The sequence below is a fragment of the Schistocerca piceifrons genome, chromosome 7 (assembly GCF_021461385.2).
Source record: "Schistocerca piceifrons isolate TAMUIC-IGC-003096 chromosome 7, iqSchPice1.1, whole genome shotgun sequence".
NCBI lineage: Eukaryota > Metazoa > Arthropoda > Insecta > Orthoptera > Acrididae > Schistocerca > Schistocerca piceifrons.
The window spans coordinates 518,679,653-518,706,724 of record NC_060144.1 but is presented as its reverse complement, the minus strand read 5'-3'; the positions used below and the strand labels follow the sequence as shown (position 1 = coordinate 518,706,724).

At 46.0% G+C, this 27,072-nt stretch overlaps 1 protein-coding gene across 2 annotated transcripts in view; it reads right to left on the bottom strand.

Annotated features, from left to right (window-relative positions):
• Nucleotides 1-686: 686 nt before the first annotated feature.
• The window catches only part of LOC124804718 (Krueppel homolog 2), a 52,395-nt gene continuing 26,009 nt past the window's right edge, over nucleotides 687-27,072 (bottom strand). For both annotated transcript variants that reach the window (XM_047264990.1, XM_047264991.1), the window contains 2 exons: nucleotides 26,799-26,932; nucleotides 687-2,707 (listed from right to left, as the gene is read on the bottom strand). In XM_047264990.1, coding sequence (XP_047120946.1) covers nucleotides 2,482-2,707; nucleotides 26,799-26,932 — 360 coding nt within the window. In that variant the 3' untranslated portion in view covers nucleotides 687-2,481. The remainder of the gene's footprint in view (nucleotides 2,708-26,798; nucleotides 26,933-27,072) is intronic.

The following is a 27,072-nucleotide window of genomic DNA, read 5'->3' as shown; positions in this document are numbered from 1 at the left end:
TGTATTTTGCATGCTTTTTCCTCTAATCATTCATGAAAGCCTTGTTAGGTGACAATACTTATGTTACTCTGGTGATACATTTGCAAACTTATTCAAATGGTGGACAGTATAGTCAATGGCAGAAAAAAAAACACTACCAAAACAATAATACTAAATGTCAATGATGCATCAAAGCATAATAGAGGTATTTACAGACAGGAATTCCACAGTGAAATTTCAGCATCTCTGATCATTCCTTTTTTATGTAAGCAGTGGAATGTGAAAATTTTGTGCAGGTTGTTAGGACAGACTTAGGTTGAAACACCAGAGCCTTCGTTATGTCTGTAAGAGCGGTACTCCAAGGAAGTTATGCCTCCAAACGTCTGCTATAGAGGGTTAAGTGGCGTTTTAAGGCGCAGTCTTAAAACTAGCTACTACTTGTTTGCAAAACGTCACTTCATATCTCATTTCAACAGTTACAAAAATGTTGACTGACATCATTTAAATGTGTGAGGAACATGTGAAATGCATTCCGGTAATTTAAATTCTGTAATACTTTATTGATAAATTTACTTTAATATGTATTTTGGGATGGCTCTGCCTCAGAGCATTTAATTTAGAACTGTGCCTGTAGAGGATTTAAACTATTTGGAAACTAGTTGCATATGCCAGTAACAGATAACAGAAATAAATAAAGGACAGATAAATTACAATTAAACAGTTTATTGAAGTGTCTGTCATATGCACAAAAGACAAACGTGTTTTTATAAAAAGTGGAACATGAAAATTTCTTAAACAGTTGTTTTGTAAAATGTTTCTCATTCCCTGTGATGAAATATCATTAATTGTCCAATGAGCAACAGTAATACAAACTGCATAGTAGCAAAAACTCTGTTGCAGGAAACAACAATTCCATGCAATTCCCAGTATAATACTGTCATAACTGGTTCTGATTGACGTAATGAACACACAATGATTTTCTAAGCAGCTGCCATTATGTTTCATTAATTTCATTTCAGTGATAGATTTCGTAACTTTATATTTTTTGGTATCATATCCTGTAGATTATCAGTCACATAAAATGCACACAATTAAGTGAAACAATGCTCAACAAACAAAATCCACTGTTACCTACATTAAACAAAGTTTTTTACATTTATCTGTTTGCACTAGTATACAATAAATGCTTTTAATAAGAGAAAATAATACTGCAAAACAAAATCTACAGCAAATATACAGGTAATCCAGGAATAGTCACCTACTGCGCATACCTGTTGCGCAGACTGATATCGGACTTCTATCTGAGATCGAATTATTTCCTCATCTTAGCTCTGTTGTGTAAGTACCATTCAAAACAAGTTGCTACTGTGCAATGAGTGGTAGAAAGTCCCACCAACTGCGAGGCCAGAGATATTATTTGATTTTTGAATGCTCAAAATATGAAACCTGGACAAGTTTATTGTCAACTAAAAGAAGCATACGGTGGTGCAGTCATAACAAGATAAGTATGAAAGTGATATGAAATGTTCAGCAATGGACAAATAAATGTGCGTGATGAAACTTGACCTAGGTGTCTGTAATTAACTGCAGATGATTTGAAGAACCAACTGACGAACAAAATCTTGTGACACACATCTTCATGAAGCTCAAAAGAGTTCCTGGGTGGGAAAGATTCTGCTGGTGATGCCAAGGTAAAGGCACACTGAACAACTTGATTAATGAGCGGGTAAAAGCCAACTAAGACACCGGAATTCTAAAACTCATGTACAGATATGACAAATGATCAAATAATAGAGGTGGTTATGAAGATGAATGAAGCAAGGTTCAATTTTGCAAGTGACATGTTTCCTTAAGAGAAAATATTTATTGAATTTATTATAGCCAAATGTTTGTTACTACCTGGATTATACCTGTAACATTAACAGGAGTGGAAAAAGAACAGCTGAATTACTCTCCACCTTAACCTAACTTAAGTTCCATAAAAAAAAAATACAACAATAACGGATACATATACAAAAATATATCATCATGCTGTGTACTATGTACTTCATTCTTTTAACTAGATTTGATAAAAAAGTACCTATCTTTCAACATGCACACTCACTGATTATGCAAATGAAAAATTCATTCATTACACACAATGATCTTCCCTAAAAACAATCGTGATGTGCTCAGAGGACATACACAACTCCTATAGTAACCTAACCGTTCTCTAATAGTCATAGGTGTAAAATTGTCTGGAAATTGGAAATGTGTACCTGAACATTACACACATGTGGAATCCAAACTGTACACAAAAGTGCACCACATTGCAACAACATGTGAGGAAAAGTTAGTAACAGAAAAACCTTTCCATAACCTTAAAAGTAGTGTCATATTTATTCCACAAACATTACATAATTCAAATAACCAATGTGAAGACATTTCCCCCATGTCTTTCTTTTTTTTGTCTTTTTCCCTTCTCATCAGTTTTTCTTTTTTGACAAACATATTACAATAAGTTCACTGCTGTCCTGGTGGTAGCTGTGGTGCGAGCCTCAGAGTAAAGGCGACAATCGTACGTAGGGCAGATCGTACAAATCCAGGTACACTTGGCTTGTTCGCCGTGTGCTCTAGCAGGACCCGCAACTCGTAGAACATTGTCCTGGTATATCGATTACGGCGGGACGTGTAGCGTAATTGCAGGAAATGGTAATAAACAAATGGTGTGATGAGACCTGCTTTCCCACTGGAAGCAAACATAAATAACAGGACATAAATATAGCTATCACCTCTTATCAAAATAATCTTCCTCATATGTAACAGAAACAGTCACAAACAAAACACAGACTAAAGTCTCTACAGAATAGGATAACATCACCTCCATTGTTTTAAGAGGATTGAAATACACACACTTTCTTGTTAATCTGTTCAATTAAACTTTACATAAAAGCGTGTTCCTATCCAAATTAAAACTCACAATAGTCAACCTACTGTAAACCACTTTATTTTTGATCTTAAGTAAAGTCCCCCCCCCCCCCCCCCAAAATTATTAAATGAGATTAGGAAAGTTCGTTGTTCAGGAAAATACTCATAAATGAAACAATAATGTTATAGCCACGATCGAACAGTGAGTGAAACCGCCAGGCGGGGGACTCGCTGGAGGCACTGTTAACAACGAAGACACAGGGCAGATGAACAAATAGGAGACAACAGACACTACGACTGACCACACCACAACACGAGGCAAGTGCGCAAGAACTGAGGTGATAAACATGGTGGGACAACAAAAATGCAGGAACACTCCAAATAATGACAGTACCTATCCCAACAAATGGAACTGGAATGCAGTACGACCAAGATGCACATGCAAAGCACGGCGAGTACCAGACTGCCAACGTAGCACTGCCAGCCGCCTAAATACATGACTGTGGGAAATGCAATTGGCCGTTGACTTCACGTGGTACGGAGTGACACACTCGAACAGGTGTGTGCTGGAGCACCCTATGGCATGAATTAAGGCACCAGATTCCCCTCCTCCCTGAAACCTGATGGTGCCATGGTGGGCGGAAGGAGGGAACGGACAAAGACCCTGTGTCATCGCCTGCCAGTGCTGGGATGGGAGGGCAGTCTGTAAAATCCACCGGAGAGCAGGGCATTGCAAGGCAATTCCGATCCTCGTGGGTGCGGGAAGGAGTGCCGGTGTGCCTGCTGGGAGCCGGTAGCCATCGGCAGTGGGGCCAGCTCAAGGGCCTCATGCACACCAGAAGGAGCAGGAGGTTGGGGGACATGAGGTTCCACAAAGGGGCATGAGGAAGGAGTTGATTATGCTGGTGGCACTCGACCCCCTTCTGTGTCTGTACCAACATTACACGCCGCCCATGGGTCGCGACTACTGTGGCGGGAGTCCGAGCAGCCTTGCCCCCATATGTGCAGGCCCACATGGCCATGCCCAGGGTGTAGCATTGAGAGGGGGTGGAAGTGGGACTCAGAAGGCGACAGCGACAGCAGACAGAGGAGAGTACGTGGTTGCCACCCACGGAAGAGTTCGGCTGGACTGTGACCATCAATCGGTGTTGTGCGGTAAGTGCTCAAGAATAAGATGAGAGCCGATGTGGTGGCAGAGGGTTCGATTGCTTTTGTCAGCTGTTGTTAAAACATCCTGCCCAGTCGTTATGCTGTGCCACTGGAGAATGGATGGAATGGAGGGGTGTGGATGTGTTTGATACTGTTGGCTTCACAGAATGCGTGGAAGGAGGCTGCCATGAATTGGGGCCATTATCGGAGACCAAGGTACAAGGCAGGCCTTCGATGGTGAGAGCCTGAGCCAAGGCCATGGGGGATGCCATACACGCCACACACAGGTATCTGGAGTATGAATCCACAATGAGGAACCACATCAATTCCAAAGAACAGGCCCGCAAAATCGAGATGGATGCGGTCCCAGGGCCAGTGAGGTGTGGACCAGGGCGCAAATGACTATGAAAGGCTGGCCTACCGGCGAGCCAACGCCTTCATATGCGAAATTCCCCAGTGTCCACAGTGTAGCAAGTGTAGGATGCAGTGGCGCAAATCGAGTGGGATGATCACCCAATGAGTGTCAGCCTGCGTGGCCAACAGAAGGACACCTGCCACAATTGAGAGCCTGTGTGAGAGGTGCTGCCAGGGGCTGAATTCAATTTTCAACTGGCGAGTTAGATAGGTGGGCCAATCATAGGTCATGTAGCGGAGGACCTGCCACAGAATGAGGTCCTGGCATGTAGCAGAGGCGACCTGTGCAGCTGCGATAGGAAATACGTCTGGTGTATCTTGGTGGGGTGTATCAACGTAAAAGCAGAGGATGTGAAAGCAGAGGACTTCCTGCTGGTCGAGCTCGGGATCAGGGCCCGAGGGCAGACGTGACAAGGCATCTGTGTTGGAGTGTTGAGAGGTGGACTTATATCGGATAATATAAGTGTAATTGCGTAACAACAACACCTAGGGTTGGATACATTGATCAGTTCACTCTGGGAGCTGTGTGTGTGTGTGTGTGTGTGTGTGTGTGTGTGTGTGTGTGTGTGTGTGTGCCGAATAGCATAACCAAAGGCTTATAATCAGTGAGGAGGACAAAAATTGTCCCAAACAGGTAGATGTGAAACTTTTGAATGGCAAACACAATCGGCAGAGCCTCTTTCTCAATCTGAAAATAGTTCCTCTGTACTGGGGTAGTGTCTTGGACACATATGCAATGGGCTGTTCATCATCATTCCTGTGAGCCAGGACTGCCCCAATACCGTAGGCCGAAGCATTGGTTGCCACAACCAAGGGGCGGTCCAGAGAGAAGGCAGTCAGGCAAGGGGCAGACTTGAGCGTAGTTTTCAAGTGGAGAAAAGTATGATCACAGACAGGAGTCCAGTTTAAAGGCACCCCCTTGCAACACAAGTGATTGAGGGGCTTTGCAATGTCAGCAGCCTGGGGCAAAAACTAAGTAGTAGTTAACCTTTCCCGGAAAAAAAAAAAAACCCTAGATAAACCCTTGGGTCGGGGAAGGGAGTTGTCCTTGAGGTGGGAAAGGGAGTTGATGGCTGTGACATTGTTATATGATAGACGAATTCTGCCTTTACTGAGCCAGTGTCCCAGGTATTCAACTTCCGGTTGAAAGAAAGTACACTTTTCTAGCCGAAAGCTTAAGCCTGCAGCCTGCAGGGCATGAAATAAGGTACCGAGGTTTTGCAAATACTCATACCGTGTATGGCCGGCGACCAAGATGTCATCGAAATAATTGGCAAAAGCCGGGATGGGCTGTGTAAGATGCTCCAGGTATCTCCGGAAAACGGCTGGTGCAGAGGACATACTAAATAGAAGGCGCTTGTATTTATATAATCCAAAATGCATTTTGATGACAACGATGTTCTGGGATTCCTCATCTAAGGGTAATTGGTGGTAAGCCTCTGTCAGGTCGAACTTAGAGATGTACTCGCCATGTGCAAGTTTGGTGAGAAGGCCTTCCTGCCTGGGAATGGGATAAGTTTCCACCAGGGACTGTACATTGATTATAACTCCAAAACTCCTACATAGGCGAAGGGAGCCATTGGGTTTCCTGATCACCACTAGTGGGGTCGCCCAAGCACTCGCTTGCACAGGCTCAGTGATGCCAGCAGCCTGCAATCGTCAAGCTCTGCTTGACTGCTGGACCGGAATGGGTTGAGCCCAGAAGAACCACAGCTGAACATCTGGCTGGAGAAAAATGTGCCTGGAATTCCAAAGCACACCCTAAGTCAGACTGGAGGAGAGAGGCATATGCCAAGCACAGACTGTCAAGATCCTGGAACGGGACGGCAGTGGAAATGTCCTTAACTTCATCAGAAATCGAAAAGCCAAACAGTGTGAAAACATAGAGTACAAAAATGTTTGAAGCTGAGGGATGGTCAACCACCAGTAGGGTCAAGAGCCAGGGAACTTGTTTATAGGTGGCCGGGATCGAGAACTGGCCATGGAGGGTGATAGAACCATCACTGTATGAGACCAAATGCCGAGACGTGGGAGACAGCTCCGGGAAACCCAGGCACGTATACGTCGCCAGACTAAGCAAGGAGACAGTGACCCCCGTATCGACCTGGAAACAAACGTCCACATTAAAAATTTGGAGTGTGAGAAACAACTTATGTGTCAACGGGGCATCCAGAGGAACGACTGACTGCAGCATGTGCACGGATCCCGATGCCCCGTGAGTGAGGGGCGGGAGCATGTTGAGTAGCTGTGACAGACAGATCGGAGATAGCTGTCTTTCTGACAGAGTGTGCACGTCTTCCAGTGATTGGGACAGTCTGTGCGAGAGTGGGCAGAAAAGTACTATGGGCAAGACAGACGTGATTGTCGATGAGGGATGACCGACAGCTCCGAAGCCACAGAGTTGTCGGACAAGGAGTCTCGATGATGATTCTCTCTGTAGGCTGTACCATGCAGACGGTGGGAGGGAAGCGTCCATGGGAGGACTCTACTGCTGCCACCTGCGGTCATGCCAAGAGACACTCGTTCGCCGCTTGTGCAATTTCAAACGAGTAGGCTTCCAGCGAATAGTTACTGAGTTTCCATGCAGCCGTGCAGACGTCTGGATCAGGTGCCAGTTGAATGACACCGCAAGTCGAGGAGTCTGCATACAATGCCTTGCAATGCTGATTGGTGCAAGTGAAGTCGCATTTGCGGCTGAGACCCTGCAAGTCCATGACCCAAGAGTGGTATGACTGACTGCGCTGTTTATGGTACTGGTGGAATTCAAGCTGAGATGCTACAACATGGTATCACTAGAAATAGTAGTTAGTAAGCAGCGTACATATCTCCAGAATGAGATTTTCACTCTGCAGTGGAGTGTGCGTTGATATGAAACTTCCTGGCAGATTAAAACTGTGTGCCAGACCGAGACTCGAACTCAGGACCTTGCCTTTCACGGGCAAGTGCTCTACCAACAGCGTACATATCTCATTAAAGGAGAGAGCCATGGGGTCTGACAATGGTGCCAACTTGCTGAGAAGAAAGAACATGTCTGGTGATGCCCAGGACAAGAATAACAACCATGACCCGAAACACTGAAATGTTGTTTCAGATGATGCAAGTATGTTTCCCAGTCTTCCTTAGTGTCAAAGAGCTGAAACGATGGTAGACATGGGGAAGTGTCAGAAAATGGGACACCCGGGAGTTGGTGTGGTAGGGCATCCCATGCTGTGACTGTCCGTCAGCAACTGCAGGGATTGCTGTAAGACATCTAACTGGTGCTGCTGCTGCTGCTGCTGCATGGGCTGCTGTTGCTCCACAGGAGACAGACCAACTTAGCCTCCATGTTACCGAACCTCTTTACCTCGTTACCAATGTTATAGCCACGAGTGATTGGCAAGCGGTGCATGGCAGAGAATGGAGACGCGAAATCGCCATGCGGGGGAGCTGCTGGAGGTATCACTAGCAACGAACAGACAGGACAGACGAATAAGTAGGGGATGACAGACACTACGATCGACCAGGACACAACACGAGGCAAGCAAGCAAGAACTGAGGTGATAAACATGGTGAGACGAGAACAACACAGGAACACTCCACACAACAACAGAATGTATCTCAACAAATGGAACTGGAACGCAGTACAGCCGAGATGCACACGCGAATTATGGTGAGTACCAGACTGCCGGGATAGCGCTTCACGGCCGCTTAAATACATGATGCAGGAAACGCGATTGGTTGTAGACTTCATACGGTATGGAGAGTGGTGCACTTGCACGGTGAGGCTCGCGGCGCAGGCATGCACCGGAGCACAGAGACCCTTAGTGGGTATCCAGGTCCATACCCTCTGACACGCATTCAACTTCTGCACCTTCCAACATCAGACGTACAGTATCCGAAGGTAGCTACAGTCATAGGTACAAAACAGAGCTCAGTTACACACATTGAACACCATTAGGAAGTACTGCTCTAGTCTAACTATTTTGTGGTGTCTCCCCAAGAAACAGTTCTGTAAAATTTATTGTTCACAGTGTACCTTATGACCGACATGCAGTGTACAGATGCAATGTAGATGGCACAACAATTGTTGGCTAGGAACCCAATGAGAACTATCCGTTATGCAATTGTACTAGTTCTTTACATATCTCATAAAAGAAATTGCCTAAGCTTAAACCTTAATAAGTAAAATCTAATGTACTTCAACTAAATCACCAATCTGGTGGAGTACAATGGGATGTTGTGTCTGGTGATGGTCTGGCAGTAAAATTATGAAGATAGAACTGCCTTCTTTGGCGTAATTTAAGATAGGCATCTCACTTGGGAATATCACACTGATCTTATCTACATTTACTACATTGCAAGCTGCCTTATGCTGTATGGCGAAGGACTGCAGTCGCTTCCCTTCCTTCTCGGTTTCAATCATAAATAGTAGGCAGGAAGAATGATTGTTGGTAGGCCTCCTTGTGAGCCTGAATCTCTCTAATTTGACTTTCATGGTCTTTATGTGATATATATGTAGGATCAAGTTATATATAAGCTGAATTCTAGGTGCATACATTCTCAAAATTTTAACCTAACCCATACCATAGAAACTGGATGAGTGTCTTCATGATGCTTTCACATGTACTAAACAAACCTGTGATGAAATGCACTGACTGCTCTTCTTTGGATCTTTATCATTCCTATCAATCCTATATGGTGCCTTTTATGAAAAAAGTAAAGAGAATCAGTTTATGTATTAAGGACAAAGAGAAAAATTTTGAATGCCGAATAAATGTGTATGGTGCACTTTGTGCTGGTGTATCAATACTTAACATATAAAATTAAAGTATAACGATCTGTCAGAGCCAAGCTGTCCAGTATTCAAATTCCAAACCCTAGTACAACACATTCCATTTCGCATTGCAGATTGGCTTGTGCTAGCAGCACTTCAGAACAGTTTTTGGTTGTTCCCATAAAAGTTTTCACATGTGTATTAATTTCAGTTTCTTGACAGCAGCTCGTTACTACGAGAATTATAGCAATGGCTTTCACTTGTTCACCTTTTATGCGAAAAAGAAGGTTATACTAGAAGGTGTATTTTAAAAAGATTATAATTTGGGTAGTGCTTGCTTTAACTTGCATTAACACTAAGTCCAGAGAATTTCACTAACAACTGTTACATTCATTTTCAAGAAAGCTGTGTGTGTACAGACTTAAAAGTAATTTTGACATGGTATCTATCTTTTGTATGCAGTGGTGTATTACATAATGTGAACTAAACACATAGCACAAATGGCGTTCAAAACGTTTTGCACAGTCGTCTCTAATTTTTTTATTGTTTGCAGGAGGAGAATGAAATTTTCTGTGAACATACTTGGAACATTTAGCTATAAGATGGGATATAAAACTATTTTCTTTTATTTACAGGTGAGCCATAATGGACCGTGAAGTAGATGTCAGGTTGCAACAATGGTCGATGATGGAGTTCCTCTTCAAGACCGGAGATGACTCTGCCAAATTGATTCACAGGAAGTTGCTCCCTGTTTATGGAGAGGACACAATGGATCGCAGCAGTATCCAGCGGTGGTTGCAGAGGTTTAAAGAAGGTAATTTCTCTCTACAGGACAATCCACAATACAGTAGACCATCGACAGCAGTGAGTGATGTGAATAGAACCATTCATCAAATCAACCAAAACGACAGATGTGTGACAACACGACAGCTTGCTGAAATGACTCGTTTGTCATTGGGTAGTGTGGTATCACTGGTACAGTCACTAGGGTAGAGCAAAATCTGTGCACACTGGGTGCACATTATTAACAGGAGAAATGAAAATGATGAGGAAGAATGGAAACAGTGTTTTGACGGCATCATTATCCAGGATGATTTTTACCTCTTTGGTCGTCTGAAGGCCCATCTGTGCAGTAAAACATTTGATAGTGAGAAAGGCCTTATTTCCAGTGTCAAGTGATGGTCTAAAAGTCAATCCCTAGAATTTTACCAAAGTGCATTTACATAATGGAAAGAACATTGGGCTAGGTGTGTCACAGCTGATGAAGGCTACATTGAGTAGGATCAATGTATAGCTAAATATTCCAAGTATGTTCACAAAAAATTTCATTCTCATCCTGCAAAAAAAATTAGATATGCCTGTGCAAAACTTTTTGAACACCCTTTGTATATAAACAGCTAGTTTTTATTGCAAAATTCTTCAAATTAATTTCAGAGCATCTTTAAAGCTATGGCTAATAATGGAATGATAAGTTCACTGTCAAGCAATGATGTGAAATTATAGTAAGAATTTGTTTCTTTAATTTCCTTAATTAGCAGACAAGAAAGATGGCATAACAAAGACAAACATGCTAGTCAAAAAACAGTGTTTTTATTTCTACATAAAACATATAATTATTTGAATTACTTACTTCTGATGCAGACATAACATTGCTTCATTTACCTAACTACTTTCTGTAGAGACACAGCAGACAACCATGAAATACACATTACGGATGTAGGTATGCTAGCTACGCATTCAAGAGCTGAGAACCTTATAAGCATGGTAGGCTGTATGGTTGAAGCTTATGGTGCCCTTAACAACTAGGCTGAGCTTGTAAAAGTTTTTGGTTCAATATTTCATTTCTTTTGGTTTTCTGTTCCTTTAAGTTCTTTATTCTACCCATCATTACTGTATATAAGATTCTACAATATATGGGACGACTTCAGCAAGGACTTAACAACTTTGGAATTTTATATAACTTTATTTTGGTGACTCTCAGAGATAATTTTTCCATCATTCTTAAGCAAAATACACTGAGTTTTGGCTCACATAGTGAATCACACCAATGTTAAGTGTTCATGTTGGTTGTTGCAAAAATGTTGTTTTTAATGTTCCTGAACAAGCTTGTTCTGTATTCTGGACTACACAATCCAAGCCTGCAATAATTGTACAACAGAGTAAGAAAGTATGGTCACAAAGCTACGGAAACACACATATAAGATTTTAATCCAGAGTATTCACAGCATCACACTTGAGAAAGAATGCCAAATGACTGGACCTCCACTATCATCCAACCTCTTAACACTATAAGGGCAGCAGGTGAGACCGTAGCAACTACATAGGAATCTCCCGCTTATCTTCCCAATGCACTACTTACAAGAGTGGGTTAACTAGGCTCTTGCATAGGAGGGTTTCAAGCCATGTTCAGGTATTCAAGATAACATGCAGAACAGGTACTGAACCTCAAAACCATCCTCACAAACAGGAACTTAGGAGTATCACCTTCATAACAATCTTTATCAACTTCCAAAACACCTCCCTATCACTCTGCGGTGACATTCCCTCTTCCAGACACTAACCATACTGGGCCCAGACAACGAGATTTTGAACACTGTGGATGTGACACCGGAACAACATACAAAGTTTATTTAGTTACATGTTCCATACATAAGTCGAGCAATTCTTTCATCAAAATGATGTCGAAAGAGTCAGTTAACAGGATGTAGATATGTATATTTGGTAGTAACATCAGTGAACATATTTTTTAGTCCTACTCATGAAACTATCCCTAAAAGCTAGGTTTTTTCCCCTTCAACTGGTCTGAAAATAGAAATCTGTCCATGGAATAGAAATAGTTGGCAAAGCGAAACAACTTTAGGTTTGGCTTAAAACTTGCTTGCAAATGATCAAAACTTCTGTTGCATGCTTATCAAACTCCTTTCTGAAGTACTGCAAGCCATAATAATGGGTAATAAAGGTCATCTTTCCTCTAGTGTTTAAAGTTTGGACATTACTATTTTTCTCAAATTGTGATGAATTTCAGTAGGGAACACACGTATTTCATTAGTGCAGTTAAAATGCCTAATTCCTTGAAAAGGTCCCCAAATTATGACCGTGGGTGAACGCCACAATTATTATTACATTGCTCTTTTGTGAAATCTATACTTTCTTTATAAGTGATGAGTTACGTCAAGAAATTATTCCACAAGACATTACTGAGTGGAAATATGCAGAATATGTCAAGAGGACAATTCATTTGTTTCTAAGACTTGCAATCATATGAAAAGCAAAAGTTAAACAATGGAAAGCCCAAGATGGAATAAGCCCTAGGCAAATTATTTACGCAGGTCAAGAAGAGAAGTGGGCAATGCACTGTATCTTGCAGGATCCACTCCAAATATAGTCTTCTTTCTGTGATATCATTTGTTAGTGCAACCTCTGTTTTCTACTGTTAAGATATGATGTGTCCACACAAGGGGATTGTACCTGACAACACACTATTTCAGTTAACCTAGCAGAATTTTGCTAGTTGCACTATTACACAACAGAAAATGCCAACAGAACAATTATTAGGTTTGCCTTATTGCAGTAGCAACACCAGTTCCCATCAGTCATCGAAGTTAAGCACTGTCGGGCTTGCCTAGCACTCGGACGGGTCACCCTGAGTATGCTGAGTGGTGTTGGCTGGCAGGGTGCACTCAGCCCTTGTGAGGCCAATGAAGGATCTGCTTGACTGAAAAGTAGCAGCACTGGTCACGAAAACTGACAACAGCTGGGAGAGCAGTGTGCTGAACACGCGTCCCCCCCTCTGTGCCTGCACCCGGTGACACCTACAGGCTGAGGATGGTACAGTGGCTGGCTGGTCCTGTTGGGCCTCGAAGGCCTGTTTGGACGGTGCTCTTTCTTCTTCACAATAGGCTGCTTATTCCATCACTCAATGTATTTTATCCAGCTGTATGCAGCACTTGTTACAAACTTTTGAGAATCAATTGTTAATGATACATGTATGAGAGTCATTCAAAACCTTAAAACTGCAAGGAAATTCCATTGTAACAGGTTGTTATAATTAAAGTGCAGGTACTCATGGAGGTCCAGTGTGGGCTTTAATCATCATATTGAAGCAAAATTTGGTAGATATGCTAATGCGTTAATACAGAACGAATTTATGCTGGAAAAAAATTAGTTCCAATTTTGGCCACCAGCTGCAAATCTGGTGCCATCTTGACCTCTCCGGTGCTCATGTCGAACAACTATGAAAGTGGCAGTTAATAATGAAATCAACATTATGACTTCCTCATTTGTTTGACCTTTTCTGCCTATGTCCCCCCCCCCCCCCCCCCCCCCTCCCTGATCCATTACATATGGAAACATTTCTACATGTTTATCGTGTGTTCACAGTGCCAGAGTTGCACCTGGTGGGCAAAACTGGAACTTGAGGAAGTTGCCCCCAGTGCAAATCAGTTCCACGTTAAAACTTTAGTATGTCTACCAAGTTTTGCTGGCATACGATAAATATAGCCCACACTGCACCCCTGTGAGTAGTTGCAATGGTACTACTGGTTTGGCAGCAAGCAGGCGTGATCCTTGTGTTTCAACAAATAACAAATAGTTGATAGCTTGTTGCTGCATCATAGAAAAGGAAGCTATATCAGTGCAAAGGTGGCCACCCCACTGTTGACTGGCATTGGTTTGGAGTTGCAACCCATAAAATGCTTTTTGAGTAGCAAAGCTGTTAAACCTCTGGAAATCCATCACAGGATGAACTCACAGTACTCTGGTTCACATAAAAACTGCATCAAGTGTGTATGTGATGCAAAAAGTTAAAGAGAGGTGTAACCTCTGTGAAGACATTCCACAGCTGCAGCAGGCACGTGATGTAGTGACAAATGAAAACAGTGTTGCAGTGAAAGACTCTGTGAAGGAAAACTCTTATTACTTCAAACAAAATAACCACTCCTTTGGCTATCAGTGCTGGTTCAGCATACAATATTGTCCACGGTATGCTGCAATTTGATGAAGCCTCCACAAGAGGGGTGCCTTGTCAGCTAACTGCCAAACTACAAGTTCATCCTGTCAATGACTGTAGGGAACTTCTGCATCATTTACAGATTGGAGTAATGGATTTCTGGACAGAACTGTTACAGAAGATGAAACATGGATGCACTATCACCAATCTGAAATGAACATGTCGAGCAAGGAATGTGCCACAATCTTCACCAAAAATAAATTGGTTGGTTGGTTTGTTTGTGGGATTGAAGGGACCAGACTGCTAGGGCCATCGGTCCCTTTTTCTAAAAACTTCAAATACCCACAAAGAATAAAAACGAACAATTGAGACGACAAGAGATGGCACAGGACAAAAAAGACTCAGACAGAGACCAGACAAAAGGAATTAAAATCACACAGAGTGAGACTGGTTGGCCGACGATAGAGACAAAAAAGGAAAAGCCAACCACCTAGAAACACACTATCGTAGGCCAATGGCCGGACTCAGCACAAAAAAGTGACAAACACTTAGATCAAGTGATAAAAGCCCTCTGCCCGAATAAAACGCAAAACTAAGCATGCCATGGCAGTGTCATCTGTTAAAAGGGCAGGGAACGTGTCAGGCAGTGCGAACATCTGCCTGAGCACAGTTAAAAGGCGACAGGCCAACAAAATGTGGACCACCATCAAAGCCGACCCGCAGCGACATAGAGGCAGGTCCTCATGGCGCAGTAAACAGCTGTGTGTTAACCGGATGTGGCCAATGCAGAGCTGACAAAGGGCAACTGATTAGCTGCGAGTGGCTCGCATGGATGACCGCCACACATTCGTCGTCTCCTTGATAGCATGGAGTTTGTTTGGTGTGGTCAGGTTGCACCATTCAATGTCCCAAATCGCAAAAACTTTGTGGCGGAAGACTGCTTGCAAATCGGTCTCCGGGAGGCCAATGTCCAGAGATGGTTTACTGGTGGCCTATTTGGCCACGCGGTCAAAATGTTCATAGCCCGGTATCCCAACATGGCCTGGGGTCCAAATGAAGGTCACTGAGCATCAACTCCTGTAGAGGGCATAAAGAGACTCCTGGATTAACAATATCAAAGGATGCCTAGGGAAGCACTGGTTGGTTGGCTGGTTTAAAGATTAAAGGGACCAAACTGCAAAGGTCATTGGTCCCTTGTTTCATTAACACACAGAGCATATTTAAACCATCCACCAGTCAGGCTGAGCACTTAAAAAAAAAAAAAATTATTCCTGGGAAGAAAAGCCCCAAAGTCAACGGTAAGGCAACATGGAAAATGGAGCACAACGACAAAAACAACATATAGAAGAAACGCAGAAAGAATTAAAACTGTACAGCAAATAACCATGGCTGGATGATGACGAAAATAAAAGGATGAGCCAGCCACTCTGCAACACGTTAAAACCTCCAGCCTAATAGATTAGGGTGGAGTCGAATTACAACACAAAACTCAGTAAAATATACAGCACAAAAGAGGGCGACACAATAAAATTAGATGGACCTATAAAAGCCGCTTGCGCGAATAAAACTTAAAACCCGATCTGCCATAGAGACATTGTCACCTAAAAGAGATGATAAATCACCTAGGAGATTAAAAGTTCGCCTGAGGGCGGTTAAAAGAGGACATTCCAACAACACATGGGCCACTGTCATGTTTGCACCACAGCAACAATTAGGGGAGTCCTCTCGATGCAGGAGATGACTCTGCGTCAGCCAAGAGTGACCAATGCAGAGCCTACAGAGAACAACAGAATCCCTGCGAGAGGCCCGCATGGAAGACCCCCACACAGTCATAGTCTCCTTTACTCGCCGCAGCTTGTTGGGTGCAGAGAGTGCGCCATTTGTCTCCTCACATCCCAAAGACCCAATGGCACAACACCGATCGGAGATCAGTTGCCGGTAGGCCGATCTCCAGCGTCAGTTTGCAGGTAGCCTCTTCGCTAATTTGTCAGTGAGTTCGTTTCCCACTATCCCACCGTGTCCCGGGGTCCAGATGAACAACACCAAACGTCCACACTGTTCAAGAGCGTTAACGGACTCCTGGATGGCAACAACAATGGGATGGCATGGGTAACACTGGTCAAGAGCCTGCAGACTACTGAGAGAGTCACTGCAAATGATGAAGGACTCTCCAGTGCCGGTACGGATACGCTCAAGGGCATGAAAAATGGCTGTTAGCTCTGCAGTGTAAACACTGCAGCTTTCCGGCAAGGAGTGCTGGTCTATATAGTCCGCATGAGCGTAAGCGTACCCCACATGGCCATCAACCATTGAGCCATCGGTACAGATAATCTCCAAGTCATGGGATGCATCTAGGAGAGCAAGAAATTGGCGGCGCAAGACTGCAGGAGGAACTGAATCTTTTTGCCATCGTGAGAGGTCCAGCCAAAGCTGTGGCCGACGAATACACCAAGGTGGTGTATGTGGGTGGACCCGGAAAGCAGATGGAAGAGGCAAAGACTCGAGTTCACTAAGTAGTGACCAAACACGGATCCCAATTGTATGTCGTGATCGCGGACGCCGGTGTGGGATATGGACTGCCACATTAGTGAAAAGGAGATGGTAGTTAGGGTGATGGGGCGAACAATGGACGTGTGCAGCATAGTTAGCTAAGAGTTGTTGACGCCAGACGCGAGGTAGAGGAACCCCAGCCTCAGCAAGTAGGCTATTAACAGGGCTGGTGCAGAATGCTCCTGTCGCCTGCCAAACCCCGCAGTGGTGAACGGGGTCTAGCAGTTGCAACGCTGAGGGCGACGCTGAGCCATACGCCACACTCCCATAATCGAGTCAGGACAGCACGAGGGCTTTGCAGAGCCGCAGCAGCATATTACGATCTGCACCCCAAGTCGTGTTGCTGAGGCAGCGGAGGGCATTCAGATGCTGCTGCCAGCACTGACGCTTGAGCTGACGAATATGTGGAAGCCATGTAAGCAGTGCAGACTGCAGACTCAAGGAAGACCACAGTATCAGAGGTGGAACGGCCCTGACGGAAGCCGCTCTGGCATGGAGCCAGGAGACCCCGAGACTCGAGCAGCCAACACAGCCGTCGACTCACCATACGTTCCAGTAGCTTGCACAGAGCGTTTGTTAAGCTGATGGGCCTATAGCTATCCACATTAAGCGGGTCCCTACCAGGCTTCAGCACCGGAACGATGGTACTTTCTCACCACTGTGACGGATAGACACCATCGCCCCATATGCGGTTGAAGATGGTAAGAACACATCACTGACAGTCTGGGGACAGGTGTTTGAGCATCTGATTGTGGATGCCATCTGGCCCAGGGGCTGTATCAGGGCACCATGCCAGGGCACTTTGGAGTTCCCACGAAGATAGACACTGCAGATAGTTATGTCCTGGGTAGTCCTTACTCTGACAGCCACAGCTTCCAATGATGTTTGAAGGTGCACAGGAGCACTATATACACAGGTAAGGACATACACGCAGGCTCTACCTGACACACTATTGTAAATGCTACAGTTACAGTAATAGCCCCTGTATCCATGAAGGACAGGGGTACGCACTGCCGGGAACCAGGTTTCCTGGAGGGCAATGCAGAAACCAGGTGTCATGTTTAGAAGCTGCTGTAGCTCAGGTAGATGCCTAAAATAACCGCCACAATTCCACTGGAGGATTGTACAAAGGGTGTCCTGTAGGGGCATGAAGGCACTGAAAAGGCAAATTACTTTGCAGGGTCACATGCTGCCACCGACTGAGTGACTGACGTCACAACTTCCGTCGTTTCTGAGGAGATGGCGAGATCCAGGTCATCAGTGGATGCAAAGAGCTCGACATCCTCAGAGGCTGAGCTGACAGGAAGCGGTGGCGCAGGAACCACTGGGTCCTTATTCTTCTTAGAGAGCTTCCTCTTCTCTCTCTTGTCTTTGGGAGGAGGGTTCGCATGTTGGGAGGGCTTTCCTGACATATTGTCTGGAACAGAGGAAGAGTGTGAAGCCCTTTGATCAGCAGCTGGTGGCTTCTTCAGCCACTGGCTAGTGGCTTGTGAGACACTGGTAACGTCCTTGGAAGGGACCCCTTCCAAACGAGTGAGGCCAGAGGAGGCTGTTGCTTCTCTGGCTGAGCAGCCGGAGAAGGCTGTCACTTTTCCGGCTGAGAGGTGGGGATGGACGTCCCCGGTTGTTCGGGGCACACTGCTCCCAAACTGGGTGTTTTGGGAGGAGTGGAAGATAGAGTGGCCTCTACCAGCAGTGGGGCAGGCGTAACTTGACTGTTCTGTGGGCCAACTGAGAAAGGATTCTTTGCAGGAACTGGTGGCGGCAGTGTTACAGCAGCATAACTCCTCAACAAAGGTGTGGGGTTGAGTCGTTCTAGCTTCTTCTTTGTCTCTTGGTAAGTTAAATGGTCCAGGGTCTTAATATCTTGTATCTTCCGCTCTCGTTGGTAGACTGCACAGTCTGGCGAGCAGGGAGAATGATGCTCCCCACAGTTAACGCAGGTGGGAGGCGGAGCACACGGAGCATTGGAATGCGAAGGTCATCCACAATCTCGACACGTGGGGCTGGCAGTGCATCTGGAGGACATGTGTCTGAACTTCCAGCACTGAAAGCAGCGCATAGGGGGTGGGACATAGGGCTTGACATCACACCGGTACATCATGACCTTGGCCTTCTCGGGCAAGCAGTCGCCCTCAAAGGCCAGGATGAAAGCACCAGTAGCGATCCTATTATCCTTGGGCCCCCGAAAGACATGACGGACAAAGTGTACACCTCGTCGTGCCAGGGTCTCCCATAGCTCATCATCAGACTGTAGCAGAAGATCTTTATGAAAGATAATCCCCTGGTCCGAAATTAAGGACTTATGGGGAGTGACGTTAACGGGTATGTCACCGAGCTTCTCACAGGTGAGTAATGCCCATGACTGTGCAGATGAAGCTGCTTGTATCAGGATGGGCCCGCTCCTCATTTTGGAAAGAGACGCCACTTCCCCAAACGTATCTTCAAGATTGTTCACAAAGAAGAGAGGCTTAGTCCCCAAAAACGAATCCCCATCGGTTCTGCTGCACACAAGGTATCGCGGTGAATACGGCTCCTGTTTGTCCGCAGCCTTACATCCCTCCCAGGGCGTGGCTATGGAAGGGAACGATTTGGGGTGATATATCACAGCGTTAAAGTCTACCTTACCGCGCTTAGAGACGTTGGCGGTCGTTCGACCACTGGATTGAGACTTCATCTGCTTCAGTGCGGATCATCTGCCCCGATGCCATCCACTCCAACCAGGGGTTCTCTCCAAGGGTGCCACCCAGCCGCAGCAAAGACCACCACCTGGCAGGATGGCCGTTGCCGGGAGTCCCGATGCACCAGAAAGGCAGGCAGCTACTCCTTGGCTTACGTGGGGAGATGGCAGCTCAGGCATCGGCAGTATGATCCCTGTGTCGTCAGGGGGCTACAACCTAGAGGGTACATGACAACCCCACCAAAACGGGCTGGCTACCGTGCTGGATGTTGGGTGCCATGGGAAATCCATATTTATTGTGGGTGCAGATGGTGATGCACTAAGGGTGTAACTTACGCAACCCATCAGGCGCGTATGCCCAAAATGATGGATGGTGGGAGCAGTTACGACGCCAAGAAGATGAAGAGTGCCAAGGTCTTAGAGCACAGAGAACTGATGGTGCACCACATAAGGTGTCCTTCCCCAAAAGGCTCGTACTTCTGTTGAATTTGAAGAATGGAGGTCAAACCCTAATGGGGACCAACACATGAAAGGCCAAAACGGTTGAGACTCCTTTTAGTTGGGAAGCACTGGCCGAGGGCTTGTAGGCTGCTTAAGGAGTCACTACAAATGACTTAGGACACACCAGAGCAGGAGCGGATATGATCAAGAGCGTGACAGAGGGCAACCAGCTCTGCAGTGAATACACTGCAGCCAACCAGCAAGGAGCGTTGTTTTGTATGGTCAACATGAGTGTAAGCAAAGCCAACAGGACCGTCGACCAGTGAGCCATCAGTGTAGATGATGGCAGAGCCCCCAAACTTGCCAAGAACAGAGAGAAAAGTCCGACGGAGGACCTCAGGTGGGACTGAGCCTTTGGAGCCAAGCAATAGGTCCAGCCAAAGCTGCAGCCAAGGTATTGACCATGGAGGGGTATGGAAATGAATCTGCAGGAAAGGTGGTAGGGGGGGTGGGGGGGGGGGGGGGGGGGGGGAAGCATGGTCATGAAGAAATGACCAGACACGGACAGCGAAGAGATTTCCAATTCTGGGTTGCCGCTGCGGAAGATGGACCGCCGTGTTGGGGAAAAGAAGATGGTAATTTGGGTGGCAAGGTGAACTATGGATGTGTGCGGTATAGTTTGCGAGCAATAGTTGCCGCTGGAGCTGCAATGGAGGAACACCTGCTTCTACAAGGAGGCTGTTCACGGGGCTAGATTGAAAGGCTCCAGTAGCAAGGCGAACTCCACAGTGGTGGACAGGGTCTAGTAGACGCAGTACAGAAGGGGTGGCTGAACCATACAGCACACTTCCGTAATCAACATGGGACTGTACAACGGCTTGGTACATCCGCAGTAGTGTACGACAATCAGCACCCCAGTCAGTGTGGCTCAGGCATCGAAGTAGATTGAGATGCAGCCAGCACTTGTCTTTAAGCTGATGTATATGCAGAAGCCAACTTAAGCGGGCATCAAAGACCAGTCCCAGGAAGCGGTAAATCTCCACTAAGTCTAGTAGTTGGTCATCGAGGTAAAGTTCGGGATGGGGTTGTACAGTACGGCGGCGACAGAAGTGCATCACACAAGTTTTGGCGGCCGAAAACCGGAGGCTGTGATTGAGGGATCATGACTGCGCCTTCTGTATAGCTCCCTGCAGACAGTGTTCAGCTACAACAGTAGAAGAGGAGCAGAAAGAAATACAAAAATCATCAGCATAGAGGAGGAGAGAGACTGACGATCCTACTGCGAGCGCAAGACCATTGACGGCAATCAGAAAGAGTGGGACGCTCAAGACAGAGCCCTGCTGGACCCCATTCTCTTATGGATGGGGTGTGCTATGGGAAGCACCAATGCAAACTCGGAAAGTGCGGTAGGATAAAAAGTTCTGTATAAAAATTGGGAGTGGTCCCAGAAGACCCCACTCATGCAAAGTAGCGAGAACGTGGTGTCGCCAAGTAGTATCGTAGGCCTTCGTGAGATCGAAAAAGACGGCGATGAGGTTTTGTCGCCGGGAAAAGACTGACCAAATGGCAGACGCCAGGTACACAAAGTTGTCAGTGGAGTGTCCTCAGCGAAAACTGCCCTGGGACAGAGCCAGGAGGTCCCGAGACTCAAGGAGCCAACTCAACCGCCGGCTCACCATGCGTTCGAGCAACTTGCAAAGAATGTTGGTAAGGCTAATGTGGTGGTAGCTGTCCACCTCCAGTGGGTTCTTGGCAGGTTTCAGAATGGGGATTACGATGCTTTCCTGCCATTGCGATGGGAACTCACTCGCAACCCAGATATGGTTGTAAAGGTCTAGGAGGCGCCACTGGCAGTCCACCGAGAGGCGTTCGAGCATCTGACCATGGATGCGATCTGGCCTGGGAGCCGTATCAGGGCAAGCAGTGAGGGCACTTTGGAATTCCCATTCACTGAACGGAACATTGTACGATTCAGGGGGGCGCATGTGAAATGAAATGCTTCAATGTTCCAACCGCTCTTTCAGGGAGCAGAAGGCCAGTGGGTAATTCGCAGAAGCAGAACTCTGAGCAAAATGCTCTGCTGAGCGGTTTGCAATGGCCTCGGATTCAGTACAGACTGCCCCATTCGGTGAAAGCACAGGGAAGCTGACGGGGGTCCGATAGCCATACAGTCGCCTAATCTTGGCCCAAACCCGCGATGGAGAGGTAAGGAATGGTGGAGACATACCTTTCCCAGCACTCCTGGGTGTGGTGGTGAATGATGTGGCGGGCCCGTGCAGGGAGCCGTTTAAAGGCGATGAGGTGTTCCAATGAGGGATGCCGCTTGTGACGCTGGAGCGCCCACCTGTGATCTTCAATTACCTCAGCGATCTCAGGCGACCACCACGGCACAGTCCTCCGCCGAGGGGACCCAGAAGAACAGGGAATGGCAGATTCTGCGGCAGTAGCAATGCCGGTGGTGACCGAGTGAACCACTGCATCAATGGCGTCATTGGAAAGAGGCTCAAGAGTGGCAATGGAGGAGAACAAGTCCCGGTCAGCCTTATTCATAGCCCATCTGCAGGGGCGCCCAGAAGAGTGACGCTGTGGCAGTGACAGAAAGATCGGAAAGCGGTCACTACCACACAAATCGTCGTGCACACTCCATTGGACACACAGCAAGAGGCTAGGGCTGCAGATCGAAAGGTCGATTGCTGAGTACGTGCCGTGCGCCATACTGAAATGTGTGAAGGCACCATCATTTAAAAGGGAAAGGCCAAGCTGTGCCAATACATGCTCAACGGTGCTGCCTCGGCCTTTTGCCACTGATCCACCCCACAGAGGGTTATGGGCGTTGAAGTCGCCAAGTAACAGAAAAGGTGGTGGCAATTGAGCTATCAGCGCAGCCAGGACATGCTGCGGGACATCACCATCTGGTGGAAGATACAGACTGCAAACAGTAACAGCCTGAGGAGTCCACACCGGAACAGCGACAGCCTCTAAAGATATTGTAGAAGGGCAGAATCACTGTGAAGGGAGCGAAGGATGTAGATGGAGATCCACCAGATCCCTTTCATAAGCTGCCCGGTTCCTTTAATAACCCCGATAGCCACGGAGGGTGGAGGTTCGCATTGCCGGAAACCAAGTTTCTTGAAGAGCAATGCAGAGGAAAGGGTGAAGGCTGAGAAGTTGTCAGAGCTCAGCAAGATGGTGGAAAAAACTGCTGCAGTTCCAGTGGAGGATGACACTGTCCATGGCTGAGAAAGGCGTGAAGGGACTGAGGAGGCAAATTATGCTCCTGGGTCACCTGCCGCCACCGACTGAGTACTGACAGGAGCGACATCCATCATGTCCGAGGGACTGGCGAGATCAAGGTCCTCAGCAGAATCAAGAATCTCCACCTCATCCTGAGACGCCGAGCTTGTAGGTAGCGGTGGAGTGGGTGCCACCGCAGGTTCCTTGGTCTTAAGGGTCTTCAATTTCGCTTTCTCACGCTGTTCCCTAGGTTGCCCTTGCTGGGAGGGCTTCTTGGAGTCAGTCTCCGGGACTGAAGAGGATCACGAAGCTCGACAACCAGCAACCCGTGACTTCTTCAGCCACTGGTGGGTGTTTGCTGTGCTTCTGGTAAGAACCTGGGAAGGGAGTGACCCAAGGGATCCCTTCCTAGCGGGAGAAGCCGAAGACGACTTGCGATTCTCCGGCTTAGAAGTGGGGACTGGCGTCCCCAGTGGTTGAGGGGGTGCTGCTCCTGAGTTAGGTGGTGCGGGAGCAACAGGGAGGGAAGTGCCCCCCACCATCAAGGGGGCAGGTGTGGTCCTTCGGCTCGGAGAGCTGACTGTATGTGGTGCAGCTGATGGAACTGTAGCAGGAGTGACAGTGGCGACATAAGATGACGTCATGCGCACTGGATGAAGCCATTCAAATTTCTGCTTAGCTTCAGTGTAGGTCAGTCGGTCCAGGGTCTTGTATTCCATTATTTTCCTTTCCTTCTGTAGAATCTTACAGTCCGGCGAGCAAGGGGGATGGTGCTCTCCGCAGTTGACACAGATGGGAGGCGGGGCACATGGAGTATCAGGATGGGATGGACGACCATAATCACGACATATGAGGCTGGAAGCACAGCGAGAAGACATATGGCCAAACTTCCAACACTTGAAGCACCGCATCAGGGTAGGGATATATGGCTTGACATCACAACGGTAGACCATCACCTTGACCTTCTAAGGTAATGTGTCACCCTACAAGGCCAAGATAAAGGCAACTTTATGATCCCTCGGACCCTGGTGGACGCACCAGACAAAATGGACACCTCGTTGCTCGAAGTTGGCGCACAGCTCGTCATCGGACTGTAAAAGAAGATCCCGGTGGAAAATAATGCCCTGGACCATATTTAAGCTTTTATGGGGTGTGATAGTAACTGAAACATCCCCCATCTTCTTAAAAGCGCGCAAGGCTCATGACTGGGCAGAGGATGCTGTTTTTATCAAGACTGACCCGGACCGCATTTTGGACAAGCCATCCACCTCCCCGCACTTGTCCTCTAAACGCTCTACAAAGAACTGAGGCTTCACAGACACAAAGGATTCTTCATCAGCTCTGGTAGAGATGAGATACCGAGGCAAATATGTTTCGCTATCATTTATAGCCTTACGTTCCTCCCATGATGCGGCCAGGGAGGGGAACGATTTGGGGTCATACATGTTAGCTTTAAAGTGAGCCCTCGAACACTTAGAGGCTGCTGGTGGTTGGCCACCAGCAAGAGAAGACACGCCACGCTTCATTGCGTGTCATCCACTCTGATGCCACCTACTCCAATCAAGGGCCCTCCCCATGGGTGCCACCCAGCAACAGCAAGGGTCACCTGGCAGGATGGCCATTGCCGGGAGTCCTGATGGCCCAGGGAGATGGGTATCTACTCCTTGGCATATGTGGGGAGCTAATGGTGCAGGCATCAGTACAGCAACCCCTGTGTTGTCAGGGGGCTACAACCAACAGGGTACATGGTGGCCCCACCACAACGGACTGGCTACCATGCTGGATATTAGGTGACAATTAGTCCATGGTCGTCATCAGTGCACACAACCGTACTGCACATTGCATGGCGGAAAGTGCACACAGAAACGTATCCATGGAGAGATGGAGAGCGGGCAGGACTGCAATGCAACGACAAATAAGCTGGCGAAAGGTCTCAACGCACGATGGACACAATGCAGCAAGTAAGGCGCCCTTCCCCAATCGGCTCACTCTTTGGAATAATTTTGAGATATGGAGGTCAAACCCGACAGGGGACCATCACATAAGGGCCGAAACGTTTGAGCGACTCCTTCTAGTCGCCTCTTACAATAGGCAGGAATACTGCAGGCCTATTCTTACCCCTGAACGAGCAGGGGGGCCAAAAATAAATTCTGCACTTAACCTTCAGCAGGAAAAGTAATGCTCACTTTCTTTTGGGATGCAAAAGAAATAATTCTGGAACATTACATGGAAAGGAGGTTAACAGTGACCAGTAACTCACACTCAAATATGCTATGAAGTCATCTTGCCCTGAGTAACTGAGTAAATGACAAGCAACACAAAAATGTTTGTCCATATACTGTTCACTCAACTGAAGCAACAATAAGGGAGATGAAATATGAATGTGTTTAACATCCACCTTATTCGCCAGACCTCACCCTGAGTGACTTTCATGTGTTCGGAGCGCTCAGTGAAGTGCTGGGAGGCAAGCATTTCAGAAATGATGACGAGGTGAAAATCGTGGTGCGCAAATGCTTATTCACAACCAAAAGAATTCTTCTCACGAGGTATCCATGCAATTCCAAAGTCATGAAATGTGTGCTTTACACATCTGGGGACTACACTGGAAAATGATGTATGTGTAATTTTTCTTATTATATCATTTGCATAATAATAAACAAAAAAACTCATTTGAATCACCTTGTAGTATGTAATCAGGAACCAAATACGAAGGATGAGTTTTAGTGGGTTTTCGAACTCCTACATTGTCTGGCCACTTGAAATGGAGAAATCAATTTTTCCCACGAGTTGAGAAAACCTATAACAAACCTGTTAAAGAAGAACAGTGGCACGCTAGCAGGCAATGAATCTCATTCTGTTCTGTGATCTTACTACCAGCTTCTGCATTCTATTAAGTGCTGGCAAATTCTGCAACTAATGTTTAAGTTTAATTATTTGATGTTTCAGTGAGTAATAGTTCCTTTTTTGTTCTCTGTCTATTGATGCTGATATCTGTAGGGTGCATTAAAAATGGAAGGCTTTGAATCACTGCTGTACAAGTGACTAAATTTTTATCAGAACAAAAAATTAGTAATAAAAAGGGACACAATTTATGATTACACCATTCCTTAATGCTGAAATGGCACACCATGAATCAATTCCTTGTTCACATGTTAGGACAAGATCTGAAACTTCTCAACATAATACAATGATCCACTGGTGTTTGAGAAAGTTCAACAATCTTCATGTTTGAAACTGACATTTCGTGTTCAACATTCTTAAACTATCTTGCACCCAAGACCAGCAGCTCATATTTATATCTGATGTTTACAAATTCCCTTTTTTCAAGAGAGCTTTTCTTGCTATTGCCAGCCCTCTTTACCTCTGCCACCTCTACATATTTCACTTCACTAAATAGTTAAACTTGTCTGCTGCTTTCAATATCTCATTTCCTAATCTAGAACCCTCAGTATCATCTGATTTTATTGGACTACATTCCATCATCCCTGTTTTACTCTCATTGTCATTTATGTTATAACCTCTTTCCAAGACACTATCCATTTATTCAAATGATCTTCCAAGTCCTTTGCCATTCATTATATTGAAATCAGCAAACCTTAAAGTTCTTACCACTTCCCTTTAACTTTCATTTCCTTTACAAAATTTTCTTGGTTTCTACTACTGCTTGCTCCATGTACAGAGTGAGTAACTGGTACACATTTTAAAATTTATATCTTAATTTTAAGATCATGAAGAAAACTTACACAAGTATTAACAAAACGGCAATTGGCATCAGGACAATCTCCACAAAGGCGACCAGCCTCAGAATATTGTATGTCTGGAACTCGACGAGTGAGATAAGCAGCCTAGCTGCCCACCATGAGTTCTGTCCCAAATCCTGGAAAGAATGTACAAGTTTTTATCATTTCATTGGATATAAAATAAAGTGTTTTATGGGTAAGATCCCTAAAGTGAATCCCTAATCAAACTACTAGAACCGGGAGGGGCGGGGGGAGGGGGGGGGGGGGGGGGGGGGGC